At 37.5% G+C, this 23,062-nt stretch overlaps 1 protein-coding gene across 1 annotated transcript in view; it reads left to right on the forward strand.

Moving 5' to 3' along the window:
- SEMA3A (semaphorin 3A) overlaps positions 1 to 23,062 on the forward strand; it is a gene marked incomplete at its 3' end in the record, with an annotated part of 161,107 nt that overhangs the window by 82,034 nt on the left and 56,011 nt on the right. Inside the window, exons 5-6 of the mRNA XM_084206288.1 lie at positions 16,188 to 16,281; positions 22,863 to 22,982. Of these exons, the coding sequence (XP_084062414.1) occupies positions 16,188 to 16,281; positions 22,863 to 22,982 (214 nt within the window). The remainder of the gene's footprint in view (positions 1 to 16,187; positions 16,282 to 22,862; positions 22,983 to 23,062) is intronic.

The raw sequence follows: 23,062 nt of genomic DNA on the forward strand, positions 1-23,062 counted from the left end.
ATTCTCTTGAAGACTGGTGGGGATAAACAGAAAATTAATAGGTAAAGTTGACTTTGTTTTACCTCAGTCAAGAAAGGAAACTAAAAAAATGAGAGTTTGGACAAGGAAGTGGAAGCTTTGACTGTGAAAGAGCTCTCTGCATGACTTTAGCCTTGTCCATAAGGAAACTTGTGAATGTCTCACAAATTCAGTGCAAATCCCTGCACAGGCATTCTCATTTCAGTTAAAGTAGCATTTCAGATCTGGTCTTAGCTGCCTGAAAGTAGCTGAAAATAAGCTGCTCTTAAACTGAGCTCACTGTGACACAGAGTGCATGTGTTTACTGGAATCTCATTACATTCAAACATAGGGATACAAGTCTGCAGATTAGTGCTTGCCCTGAAAAGGCTGTTTAGCCTTTCAAAGGATTTTGCAGGGAAGCAAGCTGGAATACAAGCCCTTTCTGCTTGTCATTTGTAGGTTTGTGGATTTGGCTTTTATTTCTTTGTGCAAATGTGTTTTCATACAGACAGTGAAAAGCCATGACCCTCTGTAAAAAGGATTACCTCGAAGGGAGATAGTAAGACTACAGTGTAAAGGATGGTTAATGCAGAAATGCTAAATCTTGCTGTACAAAGATTATAGCACAATAAATTTTTTAACTCAAGGTACTTTCCTGACGTTATAAAAACAGTCACATATCAGAATCACAAAATAAAAGTCTTCAAGAGAGGGCTAAAAGAAAATAAAGGAAAATATCTGCTACTTTTTTTTTGCAAAAAAGATGATACAGAATCCCTTAAAAATGTGTTTTCTTTTAGCTGATATTTTAGCAAGTAGTTTAGATAACATTTAGTGACTTAGATATTATTTTTACAGTCAGTGCATTTCATGGGGTATTTATGATAATAAATAAGGAAATACTTTAAAACAGATAATACAAGAACATAAAGAAAGCTGAAGGTTTCAGTTGCTTACAAAAAGCCTGGCATCTTACTTATATGGAGCAATGACCACTGCCACATGACCCGTTTGAATAAGAGGAATCAAATCCCAGTGCAGGATTATTTCTTTGGTGGAAAAGTTCCCTAAAAGAAGATGGATGTTTTTTAAACATATACCTAGAAGTTCTTTCTTTTTTGTTTGCCTGAGTAGTAAGCAGTATGGTCAGAAAAAAATCCAGAATTAACCCTTCTAAAACTTCCCAAAGAGATAAAAGCAATATACTTTGGGGCTAACTATGATCTCAATTTCTGTAAGATTTAAACTGGAGCAGTAGTTAAATAACTGTGGTGAGTCGGCCAAGCTTCCCTACCTGCTTTTTTCTCTTCTGGCACTGCTGCATCTAAATCACTTGGTCTCCTCTAGGCTCACAAGACTAAAGTAAATTTCCAAAAAAAAGGGTGTGATAAACTGCAACAGCAGCTGCAACTGCACCCAAAGTTTTCACCTAAAAAGCAGTAATGATGTTGTGTAGAAGCCAGTTTGTTGAACAGAGGGGAAAAAAAGGTTGGATTTGAAGATTTGTGCTTAATGTAAGGAGGATTTTAAATGTAGTAGCCATGTGGTAAGAGGTGAGATGAGATCTAACAAAAAGCACAAATAACTACCACTCTCATTGCATAAGTGAATGAATGAAACTGAATTTAATTGTAATAGCTAAAATATCAGATTATTTCATTAATAAGAGATTGCAATATTTTTTTCAAGATATTTTGGTGAACAATTGGAAACCATGAATATGAAAACTGCATATTTGCTTTTAAAGTTACTTTTGAAGCTGAATCTCTGATGCACTGTCATCACTGACTACTTTTTGTTTTCTGTAGAGCTAGCATTAGGCTTTATGTGCCAATATCAAATTAGAGCATTAGTTACCTCTGCAGTTGTGTCCAGTAAGGTACTTTTATATAAAGCAGTCTCAAGAGCTCATTCAGAAGGAACTTGAGTAAATTATTTCAACATTTTCAGGGAGATTGCTCATGTATGTGAAGTAGAACTGATACTGACAATTTTCAGCACTGAGATCCTTCAAAAGAACACCTTAGTTTTGAGTTTTATAGGCTCTCCATAGGCAGGACACTGAGCAGCAAAAGGAGAGGGATTTGGGGTTGCTTAAGGTGCCAGAGAACACAGGTCATGAAATGGAGGGAAAAAGACAGTGAGAAAGATGAATAGATGGCAGCAGGGAAGTATATTGGAGGATTGAAGGTGTTCCAGATTTTGCTCTTTCCTGATGTTAAGGCAATTTATTCCCTACAGACTTAGATTACAGTTTATTTCAGAGGGTAGAAGTCATTTTACCTGATTTAATTCACCTGTAGCATGCTCAGTTCATATAGTCCTCCAGCCTTATCCTTAGGCAATGTAGAGAATTCTGCATCTTCAGAAACAGTGCTTATCCTTCTCATCTACCATAGCACCTGAGATGTAAATGAAATAGAAGCAATAAAATAAAATGAGGCAGCACTCAGAATCAGTGCATTTCAGAAAAGTTCCTGAATATTGATTTATATTTCTCTGAACTAGAAAGAATAAAATTAAACATATTGAATCCAAGGTGGGAACTCAGGAAGCAGTATGAAATTTCAGTTGCAATTTAATTGTACAAGACTTGAGACAAATTATTGTCCATCTTAAAAAAATCCACAGCAGCCACCTGAAAACAACATGGACTTAGATATTCTGTCAAACTTAGTTTTTAAGGTTCACGCTCTTGACATGTAAATTTTAAAATAGAAGTCTTTGGAGTTCTTCCGTAGACATTTTCACCAAAGACAGTTGATCAAATCCTCATGCTGAATATTGTATAAATAGCTGAAAACTAATGTGGTGGTAAGGTAGTAAAGGTGGGAATGCAGCAGAAAGAAGAAAGCATATGGCCATTGTAAGCGAGCCTGGTCTGTTTCGCATCCTGTTACTGTTCCTTCGTTTTCTGTTTGCAACTTGCAGTTATTAATTTTCTACCAGTAATCTTTGCTTTAGCTGCTCTGTAAGTGAGTATCCTCATCATAGTGCAATTTGTGAAAATGAGTTTTTAACTTCTTATATTGGTTAAGAAGATTAACACTACAGAATTTAAAACCTGTGACCAAAATTTGATGAGACGACTTAAAATGAATGACATTTGAGATAGAAAGAGGCTTCTGAATACCAACAGACAAAATCCAGACAGCAGGAAAATAAGGTTAAAACATTCTATCTGAAGCCATTTCACAGAAAAAAAAGAGAGGAAATGTGTGACATATGGTATCGAGTGAGGCACTTGAAGTTGAGTCTAAAAATGTTTAAAAAGACAGCTGTTAGTTTGCATGATTAAAAAGGGGAAAGGAAGGATATTATGATACATCAAGAAGTAAGGAAGTTATGAAACCAGAGGTGGACTTGTTGGATGTTTGTTTGCTTTTCTTATCCAGTGGTTTCTAATGTTTTTATTAAATTTATCTTCAAATTCACCCTCCACCTCTATCTTCCGTTCTGTGTCTCCCAGTGACATCAGTGCTGGCTATTAACACAAAAACTGGGTGGATCCTTGAACCCTGAAACCAAATCAAAGGATAGTTTAGGGAAAGAGATAATTACATATCAGCTCTTCTTCCCTACAATATGTTTCAATAGATTAGATTATTTTAATAAGCATTGGAAGTGATGGTAACATTTAGAATAATATTGTCACATGAATCTCCACTGGCTGTATATGAATCATAGAAGTCTGAAATAAACCCCAAATTTGTCTCTATGAAATATTGTTGTATTCTGATCTTTATTCTAAGCTAAATGACTTAATTATTTTAAATATTTGTTTATATGATGGTTTGGTTAATTAAGTTGCTTTAGAGCAGGAAATCTTTGAGAGGGATTTTTTGCTTCCGCTGCTAGTTTTTGTAAAACTCTGGTGAATACAAAACAAGTGGCAATTTACAAATGGCAATTTGTCCACGCATGGGGAACCCAACAGAGATATTGCTTGGGAATCACTGGGAGACTAAAGGCTAACTGTGCACAAAAGCTGATGCCCTCTCCCCATCACAAGTGATCTCCTTACCAATTTTACTTGGCACGTTGTGCACAGCTTTGCATGTGCTGAGTAAGCTCAGTCTCCATTCGCTTGACTGGGGTTTGAGGCAGGACTGTGTACTTTTGTTCATGGCGCTGGGCAAGGCTCAGGAACTAGAACATTAGCTTTTTGCTTTGGCATAGATTTCCTGGCTAAATTACCTAATTTCTCTCTGCCTCATTTCATAAGAACAGTCCAATCTGTTCAGACCAAAGGCTCATTTAGCCCAGGACCTTGGTTCTCACCGGGTCCCATAATGAGTGTCAGCGGAGGAGAATGAGCGGCGAGCAGGCAGCAGTGCTTAGTGATATCGTCTCCCAGGCTCCAGCCCTGCTTGTTCAGGGATTTCCTGAACCAGGGGTGGAATCTCTGTGTTTAATGCTTTTCAATGACTTGGTTTTGATAAATTAGTACTGGCATTTCTTGAGCTCATATATCTTATAAGTATCCACAGCATCCCAAGCCCTACAAATTGCAACATGGGAGGAACATCCTTTTATTTTATTTTAAACCTTCTGCCTGCCAGTTTCTCTTTTTGGAAAAGAAACTGAGAATACTCTTCTTTTCTTCTTGTTTCTTTCAATGGGTATGTTTTCTGAGTAAGAGGACTGTAACTTCATGCAGTACTGAAAATGCAGGAGTGCCATGCATTTAAAGAGGCATAAAGACACTGCTGGCTTGTTCTTTATTTCATTCCTAAAAACTCTGTATGTGAAATTTGCTTTTTCTGACTGTTACCAGGCATTGACATAATTCATTAAAAAAAAAAACAAAAACAAAAAACGACTTTAAGATATTGAATCTGATCTATTAAATATGTACTGCACTAGTGTTTCTAGAATTGCTTTCTGTGAAAAGATACAGAAGGAAACCATGAACACAGCTTTGCATAAAGTGCACAAGTTGTTCTCGTCTATTTTAGCTGAATAGAAACACTGAAACATGAGAGGACAGTGCCCTGGACTGAATGGCTTTTGGGGAAGAAGATGCTTGGTTATTGATATGAGAATAAAATGCCAATCTGGTGATTTAAATTCTCTGCTACTGCTAACACCTCCTGAAACAGGAAGACAGCTGGGCTATTTTATTTCAGATTCCATTTGTGTTAATTTTAATGCCTTCATACAAAAGGAGGGGAAAGGGGAAAAATGCACTTCATTCCCACATGCTTTCTGTGCATCTCTAAATGGACAGGGTGGCCCCAGTGGACCTTTCTGGCCCTGTGAGATTGTCTTACTAGGGATCTCCAGCACCTTCCAGGGTTTTGGTCACTTTTCCTACAAGGCCATATCTCTGAGCTCTTCCCCTTCAAGGGACTTACATTTCAGGAACCAATTATGGTTGACAAAGTTTCAAAAGCTGTCTCGTGTTTCTCAGGGGCCTGTAATCAGTGTTCAGATCTGAGGTAAACAAGGTTTTGTCTCTAAAGAGAAGATAAGCTTAGCAGAGTTCAGAACGTGCCTCAAACAGCACAAACACCTTCTCCTGTTGAAATGTTTACATCCAAGGTGATAGAAGGCTGAGCACCATTATCTTGCAGATAGTCTGAGAAGATTTTATTAAATAAATACCAAGGCATGTTTTTTTTGCCTACCAGTTAGGTTTAAAATTTCCAGATCCAGGGCTAAGTAAAAGCGAGGAAACAGTCTTGTTGTAAAACTAAGACAAGAGGAAGCCAAATCATTCAAAGGTTACACCTATGTTGTGGATATGCAGAAAACATATGGATCATTCTGATAGTTGTTCTTCTTGGTAATCTCCAAAGCTGACTTTGTTCTTTAGTTCTGTTGGCTTTCACTGGGGTTGCACAAGCGTGGCTGAGGAGAGAACCCAGATCATTGTCTAAAGGTGCCTTTGCTCATAAATAACAAATTAAAAGCGTAATTTAGCACAGCAGGTGAGACTATTAATATTTCAGGACTTATTATTTTTGTTTGTGGATATATGTGTTTGTGTGTAATTATGCATTTCAATAGTGAGCGGCTAAATGCAGTTAAACATTTACCATTTATCTGAATCAATGCAAATGAAACTTGTATTGTAAAGCAAATAATTGGTATGGATTAAGAACACATATGATTTTTCTCCTCAGTGTTTATTCCCATTACATTAATGATGACAAAAAGCAGAAGGGTAGTGGTACAGATGCAGGTTTAGGAATCATATATTCATCAGTTCAAACCTTTTAAATTGATGGTGATGGAGAACAACTGTTTTAATTCATATTCATTTGGAAGGATTTGCTGTGACCTCGAGTTAACATGTAAACATGGCAAGGGATATGGTGTTCCCGAATTTGAAGGGAATCTTCCTGTGACTTCAGTGGGCTCCATGCTGAAGCTCTGAGAGCAGGGCCAGAGAAGACACACATGAAAGTCTTGGGGATGACAGCACATCTGGAATGGCACCAGTCTGTGGTGTTTAGTGTGATGGTGCTTAGCCCTTTGCAGAGCACAGATCGTGCATAACTCAGTTCATGACCACGACCACTCCTCGCTGTGTCTGTGATCTGGTGGTGGAGGGGGGAAAATGAAGTAATCAGAATTCCAGCTTTCTTTGTAAGAAAAAAAAAAAAAAAAAAAAAAAAAAAAACCAAAAAAAACCAAAAAACCAAAACAAACAAAAACAAAAACCAAACAAAAAAACCCCGGTTGATGTGTTGGTCAGTTTGTTTTAACCAACAAAATCAATCTGTATTATGCTGTACCATACTAAACTATACTGTACTACACTACACCATACAATATAATGAGCTAGGATTTGCAGCCAAAATTCGGTTAAATGAAAGGCTGCGTTTCTTCTTCTGATATGCAAATATCAGTAATTGGTTTACCTGGTTGGATGCTGATTAGCCCTGCTGACACTGTGCAGTCCTATTTATGAACATACATACACAGACATACCAGCTGAGTGTATCAAATATTCTTGCCAGTGTCACTGACTCTCTCCCATTATGGTGACTCCTGGGTGCTAGAAAAGCAGGAAAGGTAGTGAATAAAGTGAATTTTAATGTACTTTTTTCAGTCACCCTGATTCAAAACTGCTTAAATCCATCTGCTACCGTTTCAACGAAGTTTTTGTTGCACTGGGAAAAGAATATCAAACACACTTCACTTTTTTAATAAACCCCCCCAACCAGTATGAGAAATGCATTGCTCTTAGACACAGTGCCATGAGGAATAATTGCAACTTGTCACAGAGAGAGGTTATAATTATGTCTACTGTTAGTTATGTCTCCATGTGCACAATAGAAGTTACCTTTTCAAATGCATTGTTCTCTAATGCAACACCAGTTATTAAAATTTGACGATATTATTACTTGCTAATGAAGAAAGATGAAATGAGGCTGCAGAAAGTCTGGGTGCTGTAACACTGAAAGCACGTGGAGGGAACAAAGAGGAAAGAGAAATGCTTATTGCAGAGATTTCAGATCTAAGCTTTGCCTCAGGAAAAGGAAAAATTGCCCAAAGGGTCAGAATTTCAGCTTCTGTATTTCAGACTTTGCTTATATCTTCCTAAAATCTGAATATGTGTCAAACTCTGGTCTAGATCTGACACTTCATGGGCTCCTCTGCATGAAATACTGCAAATCTATTGCAGTATCTTTGAGACAAAAACAAAGCTTAATAGTTGTTGCAGTAGTTGCTGTGATGTACTTCTCTGCTCCTTTGTTACTGGCACAAATTCTCTGAAAGTATGCTCATAAGGTCTTATTTTAGGGAGAAAGAATTAATTGCATTCTTCTAGCCTTGGTCCTTATTCTGTCACTCATTTACAGTCAGATTTTTGAAGCCTTTAATTTAGGTCATGTGTTCATATTAGAGACTTCCTGGGAATTAAAAGGCAGATAGGATAAAACACAGTGCAGACATATGCCTTCGTGTTCAGAAGTGACTAACAGCTCCAAGTATCAGAATTTTAAATTGCCCAAGAAAGTATTTGCTGAAAATCAGAGCCCTTGAGCAAGTTTTAAATTGGGTGCCCAACTTGTGACTGTGCAAAATCACTTGGGAAATTAGAAAATCTTGGCCATATGCTTATATGTTAACACCACTTGACTAAGTCCTTTCTGTATGCTGCTTCCCTAATTTGCAGTTGTTTTTGTGTTGTAAATAAGATATCCTTGACTCAGAAAGTTCCCCAGGAAAACTGGAGAACCCGTCTCTTGTTAAACAGCACCCTGATTACAGAAGCAATTTCACAAACAATCCCCTGGGGGAAACATTTTTATTCTCATCAGGAAGCCTCTTGAATAAAATAACACCTTTGCTAACTTCATTTATTTACAGCAGGACACAAGAACTGAGGCTGGGTTAGATTTATTGCCATTACATCACTGATGCTCAGTAATTCATAAAACATTGGGTCTAGGAGTCAGCACTGCTGTTATTTCCTCTGATGCCTGACCTCACCACAGTCTAATAACATACAGGAAATCCAGAAGACAAAGGGGGAAAGAAGTGGTCTTGAATGCTAAAAATAACCATAGAAAACTTGTACAATCATGTAATAGAGTATGGCCAATAATTTATTTAACATAATAGTAGAATCTGCTAAAGCAATTAGAATCTGTTCCAAATGTTTTTAATGGAAAATATGCTAGGGCTAAGAATAAGAACACTTAAAGAATGGATACTTTTAGGTTATGTAGTTCAATTACGTGTACTGGTTTTAGGTTTGTATGTCTTATTTCTTACATATGCAGACCACTTAACAACTTGACTAGAACAGACAGTCATTGTATGGTGGTTATATTTCCAGAGGTCATCCTATATGAGCCAGACAGTCATCTTAGGTGATGTATTATACTTGACAACCCAGAAAGTTGCAATACAAAGGCATTCTAATTCTCAGTGTCCTCTGAGAATTATTCAATATCCTTGATGGTATCTAGTGTCTGGTATGCCATTGGGATGACATTTTTGGTGTCTTTACTAATCAGTCAAGGTTAACGTGTCATTCATGTTAACTGTGTGTTTGGTTTGTTTTCAGTTGTTTTCTTTTTTGCTAATCACTCTATACTTGCAGGAATTTCTAAAGCAATAAATAGTATAATGACACTACAATGAAACTCATTTCTGCTCAGTTATTTGCTGTAGAATTAGAACACATTATCCAAAATAGGCAGGAATTTAAAGTTGGTGCAAATAGATAAATGACATCAGTGGGGAAAACAAGGCCAAACCCAAAAAGCTGTTGCATGAAAGTCAGGTAAGTCTGGTGAATTTAGTTTGTGAAATATTGCAAAAGCAAGTTCACAAACACACGTATCTTTTTTGAACAGCTGCTCGCTTTGACTGTGCCTGCCCTCCCTTTTATTTACATATGTTGCACAGTGATTTAAAAGTGGCTATTATTCATCTAAATACCAATATTAGTATGCAGACTGGTATGCTCAGGTGTGAACGAGTCTTCACCATTTGACATTGACACTTGGTTTCTCTCCCAATCGGAAGCAGAAGCACTTACTGATCATGAGCTAGGAATAATGAATAGATTGAACCAGCTGTTCCTGAACAGCCCAGTTGGCTGTTTTCCCTTTCATTAAATTCATTGGATTATAATTAGATAGATAGATAGATAGATAGATAGATAGATAGATAGATAGATAGATTGATAGATAGAAAACATTCCCCTTTTTGCAAAGGTGTATGGTAAATGAGTAAATATTGACAGATTTAATTTCAGAAGAAAGCAAAGTAGTGTGGGGTGCTTGATAATTGACTGAAAGGCAGTTATGGAGAGGGTGAGTTGTCCAAATTCAGTCTAGGGAGTCAGGTTTTCAAAACTTGTGCTTTCCAGAACTGTCTACTGCATTTTAAGGTATCTTCTGAAGATCAGAAGCTAGGAAAACTTTCCAGTAGAAGTGATGTATAGGGATAAAAGAAGAAGCAGAAACCTGTTTTTCTTTCATTAATCTACAGAAATGAAACATGGAGCTGGTCATCATCACAACAGCTCTTTTGTTTTGATTTCAAAAGTAAGATTTTCAGGCACCAAAATGCCAGTGAATAACTGCAAGTCTAGAGGAAAGACTATCTCTTGTGTCTGAAGAAGAGGACACAGATTAATGCAGAGACTGTTTGAAAGGTCTTGGAGTGATCAGGAAACTGAGCAAATGGCCTGTGGGAGGCACGAAGAGGTGGGCAGATCTTCATAGCTCATGATCAGTTTTGCAGGTAAATACTCCTCAGCAAAGCTCCTTCTCTCTGCCCTTTAGCAGAGTACAGCACAGCCATCCCAGAAAGTTTCAGTTCCAGGTCCTACAGAAGCTGGAGTCCTTTCTTTGGGAACACCATTTTACTAACAATCTGTCACTGAGAGTGATTTCCCATAGGATTTTAAAACTGATTTTCATAATTCAATTCCACTAAGCCTCAAGTTGGAAAAACAAAATGTAATAAAGGTGTTGCAGAGCCCGGTGTCCTCCAGATGTTGCAGGTAAAACCCTGTAGCACATGGAGCCTTAAGACTAAAAGTCAGAAGCTCACTGTGTGCACTTCTTTTCTTTTTTCTTTTTTTCTTTTTTCTTTTTTTTTTTCTTCTAATAATTAATGATTTAAAGCAGTTGCATTATTATTTCAATCACTTTTCACCTATTTCCCTAATGGTTACCACTTGCCTCAACATTTACATTCGTTTTAATATTTGTATTTTTTGCATAATTTCTCACATTATATTTATTTGCACTTGCACTTTTTTAAAAATAAAGCATTCCATGGGGATGAATTTAATAAAAGTTTCTCATTAAAAGTTCTGTAACAGCATGATTCCCAAACCCGAAACCAAAGTCCTCATATTTAACAGTTTTCATGACTCAATAGATTAAGTGTGAAATAGGAAATATAATAACAATAACAACATAGCCATATCCTGCACTGTTGTTTCACTTAAAATTATTCTTGAAAAGTAACATAATTCATAAATAAATCACTTCTCACAGAGTGAAATTTGCTCAAAAGGCTCTCTGAAATAGCCTTGATGTAGTTATTTAATGTGTGCACAGAAAGTTGTATGGGCAAGAGGTGAATCAAAAATTCACTGGTATTAATAAATTGGAAGGCAGGAGAAAAAAAAAGAAAAAAAGAGGGGGAAAAAAGCCCCAAAGAGCAAAATCATCAAATTTCTGTTTTGTAGAAGTCTCTAAGGTGTCTCTAATCAGCCGCCTCTGCAGTGTTCATTTCAGAAACATTCTTTGCTCAGACCTAACTTCGTATGAAGGTTCCTCTGTGGTCAATGACGAGATCTTGCCCTTGGGAGCTGCAGTTCTGAGCTGCCCTGACTCCTCCTTCAGAGGGACCCGTAGCCTTCTGCTTGACCAGGGCAGCAAATTCAGCCACCTCAACTAATCCTCTATGTAGAGAGGAGAAATCCAAACCTTAACAAGTCTGAAAGTTTTTCCCTTGAGTGGGAAGTGGAGCTTTGCCTTTTGAACTTTCCAATACTGAACAATGCAGAGAACAAAATATTTCCATGCCAGCAACTTCTTACTCAGTTAAGAGACATTGCCACTGGCTTTAAAGTCCTCCAATGCACAATGGATGCATTGTTATGCTCCAGGCACTCTGGAAATCATTTGGAGCTATTTTTTTCTGGGGTTTTGGGTCGGGGTGTTACTTTTGGGGTTTGTCTTTTTTTCTTTTTTCCTTGATCAGCTGGTTTTATAAAATACTTTATCATAGCACAACAGAGTCTACATAGATAGCAAGGGGAATGTCAACATCAAAAATTCTCACAGCTATGACCGCCTCTACTTTATTTTGTTAAACAAAGATTGTGATAGTTCCTAAGGCTCTTGGCACATTGCATGTTTCTGGACCATTCTTTGTTCAGCAGCTTCTTGTGGAAATCAGTTAGTCCCTGAAAGGTACCCTGGAGATGTTCTCCTTTCTATTTATGTTTGGGGTTATAAGAGTAAGGGTATGAGTTCATTCCATGGCACTGGAACGGCTGGGGAGCTTTGCTGCTGTCATTCCATGCCTAGTAATTTAAACCAGTACTTCCTCCATAGTAGCTGTACACAGTCCATCAGCAAAGCCTCTTCAGATCATTTGCTTTCACCATGTTTATCCATTATTGACCAGCTGTGGTTTTGCTGCATTAGACTCTGCAATTCTGGGGTGATTTCTGTGAGAATTGCCAGAAAAGGTGCAGGAAAAAAATCCCCCTGAAATTCAGCAGTCACCACTGTCCAGACTTAGGATGGAGGACCTGGAACTGAAACTTCCTGGGATGGCTGAGCTGTACTGTGATCACTGGCCACATGTTCACCTGCAAGGCAGTATTACTAAATTGGGAAATAAAATCTATATTTACCAATAACAGTTAATTTAAGTTTTCCAGACAGTACTGGATGGGCTAGGTATAGGCAGACATAAAAAAAAAATGTTTAAGAGGTTATCATACTAGGTATAAATATATGTATATGTATAAATAGGTATAGAGTTTTTATGTTTATGTATATATAGTATATATAGTATATATATATATATATATATAAAATATTTTATTGGCTCGGTGGCTGACTGAAGCTATTCAATAACAAGATGGGAAATGCCTAGTCAGATAGCAAGGTCTTGTCACCACTCAGTGTCATGATATGACACATTGTTTCAGTATTTCAGCTGTTTGGAAGTGAGTCTCTGGAGCCTGGAAGTGGCAGATCGTTGGGAATCACAACAATTTTTTCCTTCGTTTCCCTGACTGAACTGTAGTTCTTCTTGGCTAAATCTTGCCATCTATCACACTGTCTGCCACAGGAAAACATATGTTTTAAGGAGCCAGAAGCATTATCTCCTTCCATGCAAGGCATTTACTAGGTGAAACAATTCATGTCATACCATGACCCAGCAGTCAGTTGTTGTCTTTATGGGTTTGTGGAATTTCAAGACCTAAACAATCTCATTTTCAGTGGTTTTACTATGGATTATAAAGAAGCATCAATGAGATATAAACTTAGTGTTTAATAACCCATAAAACATGCCACAGCAAGGTTTTAACTACAAGGATCTGTAAAAAAAGGTTTGAAGTACATTGCAATATCCTTTTGGGATGCCAATGCAACTAATGAAAGGGTTCAGACAATAAATTGGGCTAATTGCTGACTTACAAAGGCCTTTCTTTGAAATTTTTTTCTTTCTTCTTGTTGCATTTCTTGAAATTTTTCTCCCACCTGCCAATCTTACTTTGTCATGAATTCCTGTCCTTGATTCTGTAATAGCCATCATAAAACTTTGCAAAATTGAGCATTTGTTTAATACAGAGGGGGTTTTGCTGTCTATGGCTCAGGCATTTGCTGACTCACTGCAGTACCATTCTTTGTATTAACTGCAAAACCCAAGAAGCAGCAAAATTGCTAACTAATCAAAATTTTTCTGAGAACAGTGTGCATTCTTTCCATCTGACAGCTCTTTTCTGTACTGTTCAAAAGAGTACACTGTTGAACACACTCACATAGTCCAAAGACCCCCTAAATCTCTGAGCAGAGCCTTGTTCTTTGCTATTTCCAGGCAGACTGATGAAATTTGGGTGGAAGTGTGACCAGTGTGATCAAGTATACCTGTCACAAATCAGATAAGTGGCTAGTGTGATCAAATACCTATCACAAGTCATATTGCTTCCTAGACTTTTAAAATGGCAGGTGGTATGTAGAAAAGAGTTTATTCCTCTGCTGCCTTTGTGTTCTGTTGGTTTGTAGGTAGAGGTGGATTGATTTCAGCACCCAAAAAGCTGTTTGGGCAAGCTGCCCTGTTTGTGACAGGTTAGGCTTCCTACAGCATGTTTATCAGACCTGCTTGGGGCCTCAGACTAACCATGGTACATTTATTTGGCATTTAACAGCGATGTATTTATTGCCATCATTACTCACCCATAAATTTGGAAACTTACAGTACGTGTCTGTTCATTGCTTTTTAACTGAAATGTGAAAACACTGTGGGATTTCCCCTTCAGGCCTCTTATTTCAAATGTTTTATTCCACAAACACAAAGAGAAGGGTAGATCATCTCTGATTTAGGTTGACCTGGGTCTCCACTTGTTCTTGCCTTCTACACACCAATATCAGTAGAGTTACAGTGACATAAACCAGAAGAATACAGTCAAAAATCAGATCCTTCCTACACCAAATCACTTTCCACATCTGTTTCCTATTTGTTTTATATGACACATGGGATTATTTTGGGAATATATTCTGCTTTAACTGTCATGCCACTGACTCTGTAGCCTTATCAGATATTAATTGGTATTCAGGTTGAGCAATTACCATCTTCTAAGGAGAAATGCCAAGAAAATGTAGATTGATAATAACATTTTTCAATAATAGCTTGTAGCATTAGTGCCATCTTCTATTATTGCAGTTGAGGTTTAGCATTCTCATCAATTTACTACTTTCATTTATTGTGCAAGGTCTGGATTTGGACCCTACAGTAGAATTCCAGAAATGCTTTTCTGTTTGCTTATTTATTCATCTCTGGTTAGAAGGAGCAAAGCCAGAAAACTGGAGAGAAGCAAGCAATGTGTCTGGATTATTTATTAAGAACCAGAAAGAAAGACAACAGGAGAGAGAGAAATGTTAATACTGTGTCAGATACTGCAGACACAGGAAGACTGGATAAACATAATCAGGCAGGCTACAGGTACAAGAACATGCCTTAGGAGATTGAGCTTGAATTCTGGGATCAAACTTCACTCAGCTGTGTCCAACCTTTTCATCTTACAGTGCAGTAAGCCATGGATGGCTATCCTCCTAACAGTTCATTCTCCCTCCATCTTTTTGTTCAGTGAATGGAAGGAAATGTGAAATCCATCTCAGGTTCTTTTCTAAAACATGTAATAAATACGCACAGGTATGTGCTTGTGTGATACAATTGAACAAGCCTGTAATAAAATCTGTAGCCTGTGGCTCACAGAATCATGGACACAGTGGGTTTAAAATGCCACCATTTGGAAGTGTGTTTGGTCACTAGCCTGGCCCATGCCTGGGTTCAGTATGGATGAGCAATATAGGGAAGGCAGGGAGCCAAGGAGGATGCTGCTTCCAAGGTGGAGGTTGGTCTCTTCTCTTTGGGACTCCTTGACTTAATTAGGTGTCTGCAAATTAACCACAAGGCAGCTGGGAAATGGAAATCCCAGGTTTTGCTGAGGTCTTCACAAGTCTTCTGAGGATGTTGAAGACTTCTGTGCACAAAGCATCTATTCTTCTGGTTTTATCCTCAGTGCAAAATGTAAGATAAACATACTGTTCAAATTGATTGGCAGACTTGGTCCCCCAGTTAAAATTAATTAAATGTACTGAAAAGCCCATTGCTTTGGATTTATTTACCTCATTTGACTTGGTGTTGACTGAGGCCCTTTTTAATCTTGGTTTGTATTCCCCTATGATTTGCCCTCAGCCTGTATATTTTAAAAGTGTCATCTCAAGGAGTCATCCATCGAGGAGTAGTGGCAGTAGTAATAGTAGTAGTAGTAGTAGTAGTAGTAGTAGTAGTAGTAGTAGTAGTAGTAGTACTACTACTACTACTACTACTACTAGTAGTAGTAGTAGTAGTGGTAATAATAATAATAATAATAATAATAATAATAATAATAATAATAATAATAATAATAATAATAATAATAGCTTTCCTGATGCAATTGAAATTGAAATTGAATTTGAGGACATACTCAGACTAGGAAAAGCAGAATTTAGCATCGTGTTATGTACAGTGGTGGCACATTTAAGAAAATAATAATCAGTAAAAAATAGATTTTATCTTTTTTTCAGATAAAAGTTTCAAATTCCTGCTTCTTCAGTTACTGTTACTCAGATGTATTCTCGGTGAAAGCAAAAAGAATTCAATACACCCATGAAAATTAATATGAAAATAAATTATATGTGAAGTGCAACAGAAGAGACACAAGCTGTTTCTGTGTATTTTTGCCTCTGACCAGCATTTAGCACATACTAATTAGGAGATGGGCACTTTTACCAGATCCTCACCCAGTGCATTTTGACTTCCCTGAAGCCACAAACCCCACTAGGACTCACATGCACTGCACTCTTCTTAAACACAGTTCAAATTATTTCTTAGTTTTCCTTAATCAAATAATGTTGCTTTTGCCTTCTTTTTTAATTTTTTTAAATTTTAATTTTAATTTTTTTTTTATTTCACAGGACAACATTTTTAGAATGGAAGAATCCCATTTTGAAAATGGGCGAGGGAAAAGCCCTTATGATCCCAAACTGCTGACAGCTTCACTTTTAGTAGGTAGGTGCCACAGAACAAGTTCAATGAGATGTGCATTCACTGTAAATAATTTGCCAGTTTTCTGCTTTTTTTTTTCCTCCTTGCAGCACCTACAATAGGGATTTGTTTTATGCAATTTATTTCCAGGTTAAAGCAATTCTGGTTTACTTTTAATACAGTTGACCCAAATGTCCTGAGGTGTAAACCAAAATTCAGGTGTCACAAGAGCTGCTTTATACCCGTGTGGGACCTTGATTCTGCCAAGTGTTTTTCCTTCTCACGTCTTGGTGGAGACATTTTGGTCACCCAGTTTACAGACTGGTGGTCACAAAAGCACAGCTGAGAGCTGAGTGAGAGCAGGAATAAATAATTCCTTACATCAGTTTTTCTGCCAAGGAATGTCTGTCACTCAGCTTTACCTTGCATGGAAGCTGGAGATCAATGAACAGCCACTGGTCTGGGCCCTAAGGTGATGTTTCAGCTGAAGAGATCTGCCTGACAGTAAACAAAGTAAAATTCCTGGCCAGATCAAAAAGAAATAAATTAAGTGTTTCTGAATTGGTAATACTTCATTTCATGGAATATGTAAATATGGAGCAACTGGATTGTGTCAATCTAATTGAACTAATGCAATTGATTTAATTTATCTAATTGATTTAACTTATCTAATTAAATTAAATATGTTTATTGTTATTACTTCACCTTCACAAAGAGGCAAAAGGATGTTTTATGAGACTTAATTAGGAGGAAACAGATTCTTCTTTCCCTACAGTTCTGCACAGGTGTAGCCACCTTATCTTTAACATCTTTACATGTAACTTTCTGGCAATTTATTACAACTTCAAATCCAACAATAGTTTGAGAAAATTGGAGATTCTCATATCTCAGAAGTCTTCAGGAAATGACACATAATGAGATACATTGGTTTATTCAGGCCTTTGTCCATATTGTTAGCCTAGGGCCTTGCTTACTGTCTGCCCTTATTCTATTTACTTTGCATTTAAAAATTAAGCTATTCAAAATAGACAGCAACAAAAATTTAGTCCTAAGTGTGCCTCATTTCCTGATCTTAAAAGCCCATAATGATCCCAGGTGATGAGCTAACCTGGGGACACATGCTTTTTAACAGGAAAAACAGGAAAGACATCCACATCTTGCTCCAACTTGTACCCTGTACAAACAGAAAGAAACAAAGTGTGTGTAAAAGGCCAGTGTATAAATTGGTGCCTGGAGCAACTTGAATTTGTGACAGAGCTACTCTCAAGTGAATAGCTTTACTATTTACTTTAATATACAAGAAAGAAGAGAATGATGACAAGCCAGTATTACATGGTATAACTGCTATGCAACTGCACAAAGTCAACAGCATCTAGCTTTTCACATTTCTTTTATTTTTTTTTCACTCAGTCCATCACAAATATGATTATCTTACTTCCCCTGGCTTAGATTTCATCTCTTTAAAACATCTTTGCTTTCTTGAGCCCACTTCCTGTCACGATAATTCTCACTCCATGTATATTTTCTTCTAATAAATAATAGACTGAGCATGATCATTTGTTTTCAATCAGGCCTCAGATAGAGCCACTGGGTGTAATAACACAATAGAAAATGGTGCAAATCAAGCATTCAAAGGCAAGGAAAAATTTCTGTTTCAGTCACACAAAACACAGGGTGAAGCTGAAATTAGCATTCATGCATCCTGAATGTGAGCAGCCTTCTTTCTCTGCCTCCTTATACTTGCCCCACAGCCACACTGCCTTCCTGGTTATGCTGTTGCATTTACTGCAGAGTGTGTATTGCAGAGGATGTATGCCAAATTTCCTCCTGGTTCTTTGCCTAAAAAAACCTCCTCTTTGCCAGAAAACCCTTGTTTTTTATGGTAAAATGATGATCCAAGGCTAAATAATTTCCACCCCCAAAACAGTTGAGAAACAGGGGATGAACTGGCCAAGCAATGCCTGCATGGAGAGCTTTGGTCCAGCTGCTCTCCACAGCAGGGAGCACAGGAGGGAAGCAGAGTGAGGGCATGAAGGCCAGAGGAGCATCTTAACCACAAAGGTGTCACAGCAGGGACGTGGATATTGCTGCTTCTCTTGTCCTGGGCTGAGCTGGAACTAACTCACCTACTCCTGAGCTGTAACTCAGCTGCTCCTGAGCTGGAACTCAGCTGCTCCTGGCCCTTCATGTGACAAAATATTTGTCCTCGTTAAGTGAACATTGTTTATCTAAGATTTAAGAGGGCAGCTATGTAAAAGAATTCCCCAGCATTCATTAAAATGCAATGTTATAGTTAGTAATTGAAAGTAACTATCAGGAAAGTGAAAAAAAGGCTGAGAAGAATGATTTAGATGGTTACTGAGAGGAAGGAAACATTATCTCTCTTCTTCATCAGAAACACTAAACAGATATTTTGCAAAGTGTGGAAGGACAATGTTTTTGACATCTTAACTAGAAAAGTAAATTTCAGGTAAGTGAAATGCAGGAATTTGGGCAAAACATGAATGTTAATTTGCAAAAAAGTAACTTCAGGTCTTTAATAGCCATTAGTACCCAGGAGGCCTATTCTGTATTTCAGCTGAAACAAATTCTTACCAGTGTAAAGAGGATCTTCAGTTTCCCCTCTCTCCTAAAAAAATCAATAGTATTTGAAAAAAAAAAAAAAGCCACACTAAAGCAAAACGAAAATAAACAGTTCATCATTATTAAATTGTTCCAATATTTTTCCAGTACACATTCCTTGTTCCATCCACCTGCAAACATTTTTCATTATTTTTTTAACAGTTGTTCATTAAAGTTGGTTATTGCTACCCTACTCCAAAGTAAATGCCAGCTGGGAACATGATACAAGTGGTTCCTAGTAATGTAAGACACTGTGCAGCCAATCCCATCTATGTGCTGCTAACTAAACAGTCTCCATTTGAGGGGGCTAATGCATGAAATGTAGAGACCAAGAAATCCCTGGGCACCACTCACGAGTGTTCCAGTGCGGGAGGAAAATGAGAAGCAGCATGGTTTCCAAGGAATTTAATCACAGGAGAAAATATCACTGAATGTGTTAGACTGAAGGAATTGTACTGGGACTGTTGGGAAAAAAACCAAAACAACAAACCTTCAGAGAAGGAGGCAGCATTGTCCCAACAACTGTTTGTTTAGGAAAATGACCATTTGGGATTTTCAAAAGCTTTGGTTATCAAGAATCCTCAAAGTGTTTTATGCTATGTCTCACTGATTTTTTTTTTCTTTTACAATTCCTTTTAGATTTTAACAATTATTTAACATTTCATTTTTAAAAATCAATTTAGGTGCCTTAATGCTCCCAATTATGTGTTATTATGATCTTAAAGACAGTGGCTTTTCACAAATTAAGAACTTTAGGACTCTATTTCTTAGAAATTAGCTAGTAAGCACATATGAGGCTCAAGATTTTAAAGTTACTGTACTTTCTGGGAAGTTTTAGATATTGACTTCAAAAGAAATGAAGTCAAACTACGTATGTGTCTGAAAATCTTAACTTTAGTGAATACACCTTTTAACCAAGGATAGATTTTATTTGTGAACCCTTTTACCATTGAGAGCAATTGTGACATTCAGGGCTTGGTTTTGCCTATATTCTTCATTCATTCAACTTCCTTACTACTTTGAAAGGAAAGTTTACAGTTTTTTACTCTCCACAAATTATTTTCTTTCAGAACACAATCTTACTTAAAAGCTGAATAGAAACAATTTATCAAATAGATGCTTTTTGCATAGATTTCAACATCTTTGTATCTCATGACCTTGGGGAGTTATTCAGAGTTCTATGCTGTTTATGTAAATGGCTCCTCCCATCCAAAAATCAACATTACTGTGGAATTTAATTGTTGCCTCTTTATTTAGTAAGTCAATATATGTATCTCTGTTTACATTCATGTGTCAGCATGCTACTCCTTTACAATATTTTCCACTTTCTTAAAGTTTATAAAACTTCTTATTAAACTGCTGACAGTAGAAGTTACACAGTGAAGACTATCTGTGACATTAAAGAATCATTTTCCAGACTAGCAATGGGTAAATTTCAGTCCAAAAGAAGGTATGCACAGGGATATGAAGATGAATGTACTTCTATCTAGACAGGGGGCAAAATCCTCATATAGCTTTTGCATAGCACTAACTCAAAGGATGTGCACATCTGGGACATGACTTGAGGCTCACCCTGAATTTTGCAAAAATTATCTAAAGCCTTACAAAAATAAATGGTATTCCTTGGTATTTCTGTCTGGAAGAAGTCAAAATCCCCCTTTTGCATGACTACAGCAGATCAGTTCAAACTGCAGGCACTGGTCTAGGTAGACTGAAACTTGGAGGGGCTGTATAGGGAGGGTAGAAAGGTCAGACAGTTTTCTACAGCTCCTTCCTCATTTGAAACATGCTGAAGCCAGTTATTGGCAAAACTTTTCTCCTGTCACCATTGAAGAAAAAGTATCACCCACAAGAGCCTTGTAGTGTCCTTTTGGGTTGAGCTGAGTCCAGCCTGGAAAATAAGTTATTTTCCAGTGGTTTTTTATATATCGAGTTAGAAACAGACATGGCAAAAACACCTTACAATTTTAAATATTTCAAATGTATAATTTTCATTAGTTTCCAAATTGCATTTGGTTAAATTTAGCAACATAGTATATTAAATATAGATTTTTTTTCTTGACTGATTGACCTTTAGATCTGTTGATAACTAAGAAGAAAAATAGGCCTTGTTAGTTTTTCCTTTCCCCTTTGATTTCTATTGATTTATCAGAACTCACCAGGGATTGAAAGACAAGAAAATGAAGATAAGGTTAAAGAAAGGTTAAGCATAGCATCAAAGCCCTTTTCACAGGCAAAAAGGTTTTATGATCTTTAAAATCTCAGCTGCATACTCTGTACATAATAATAACTATAATTAAGTGATTGTCTCCCCTTCAAAAAAAAGTTGAAAATGACACAGAAGAATGGTAAATCGTTAATTAATGATATGCTGTTCTGTTTCCCTTCTGATTACACCTCCTGCTGGGCATGACTGGTCTATTTGCTTCTAATCTCTGCTGTGAATTCATTCAATTCCACGCCTTTCCGCTATCATGTTTTCACCCTTCCTGACTTTCTCAGCTACCATATGGTTACAGAGCCACTCTGGGTTCAGTTGGTGATTTCATGGTGTCAGTGTTCAGGGGAAAAGACGACAGTGATATCCAGTAGGCATGCTGGATTGCCATGAAAATGATAGACCTGTTCCTAAAAGGGTGTTTTAAAATGAGGATATGGTAGAGTTCATCATGACCATGAAAAATGTATTACCTTAGCTAAAGAAAGAGTTATTTTATCCTCAAACTTGTCTTTTTCACAAGGGACCCGTGTAATATGGGTAGTTTGAAAGTAGTAGCTGGAAGTAATAATGCTTTTTAATTCCATTTTAACAGTATAGGGTAGGTTATCTCATTTCACATGCAGATGTAGAGCACAATCCTGAAAATGCATTTTTAGCATTTTTGATTCAGAGTGATTTCATGGACAAGCTGTAAATTAATGTCAGAAAGATATGTGTTGTACTTTGATCCCTTTGAAATGGGGGTCTCATTTCAATGTCATTATTATTATTACACTCTCTTCCAGCTGGCAGGTATTTAACTTGACCTGCTCCTTAGAATTTAGACTGTCTCTGTCTCCCACCCCCTCTGTCTCCTCTGTGGCACTTCTAGCTGGCTGAGGAGGGACACACTGGGATGAGTTTCATCTCCAGCTAGGCTGTGTATGTGCCATTTATGGGCTGAAGTATCAGAGGTCAATTTTTAGTTCACTTGTTCACTGTGAAATGCGTGGGGGTCAAGGTAGGAGGGAGTGACCTCGTTTATTTTCTCCCTTAGCTGTTGCCCTTTGCCAGTACCAGTTACAAAGGTGGCCAAAGCAGGAAGGCATGTTCTGTCTCTCCTGTAAAATATACTGTTTTCTGAGGACCTGCTCAGAAAAAAAAGAATAAAAAAAACATAAGAAAATGGCAACAAACCATAAGAAAATGACAACAACAACAAAAAAACACCAACAACAAATCCCAAACCAAAAACTCAAAACAAAACAAAAAAGCCCCTTAAATGAACAAAAGAAAAAACACTTTTATAATTTCTATAGGAAAAAATGAAGGGACCTAAGGACTTTCTGAACCAAAAGTGATTGAGCTGGACTCTTCAGTTCCCAGAGTCACATAAACCCAGTAGGCTGGAAGGTCTCCAAACCAAACTCCTGTTCTAAACAGGGCAATTTCACAGTTAGGTAGATTTTCTGAGGCTGCATACTCCTGCCTGCCAGGGTAGGTGCACTGGCTGCCACTGTTCCAGCCTAAGAATTCAAACACATTTTTGCAAAGCACACCAGCAGTCTGCAGATACAGCTCATTTGCAAGAGGTTACAATTAAGCTCTGCAGTGAGAAATTGGGTCTAATCTCTATTTTCAATGACAATACGTTGCATATGGCTTGTTGTTTTGTAATTTACTCATTATCCCTATTAGTGAAATATGAACATATGACAGCTTTCTCTGACTTGCCATGACTGGAAAATTGGGGAGTATTGCTTACAATTCTGTCCTCCTGCAGATGGAGAGCTGTACTCGGGCACAGCAGCAGACTTCATGGGCAGGGACTTTGCCATTTTCCGAACTCTGGGGCATCACCATCCCATCAGAACAGAGCAGCACGACTCCCGGTGGCTAAATGGTATGTAAAATGTACATTTCTCTGGTTACACTCATCCAGCCATTAAGGACTAGCACACAGCTCTGTTCCAGCAACATCTG

Source organism: Fringilla coelebs (genome assembly GCF_963513975.1).
Source record: "Fringilla coelebs genome assembly, chromosome: 5".
Taxonomy (NCBI): domain Eukaryota; kingdom Metazoa; phylum Chordata; class Aves; order Passeriformes; family Fringillidae; genus Fringilla; species Fringilla coelebs.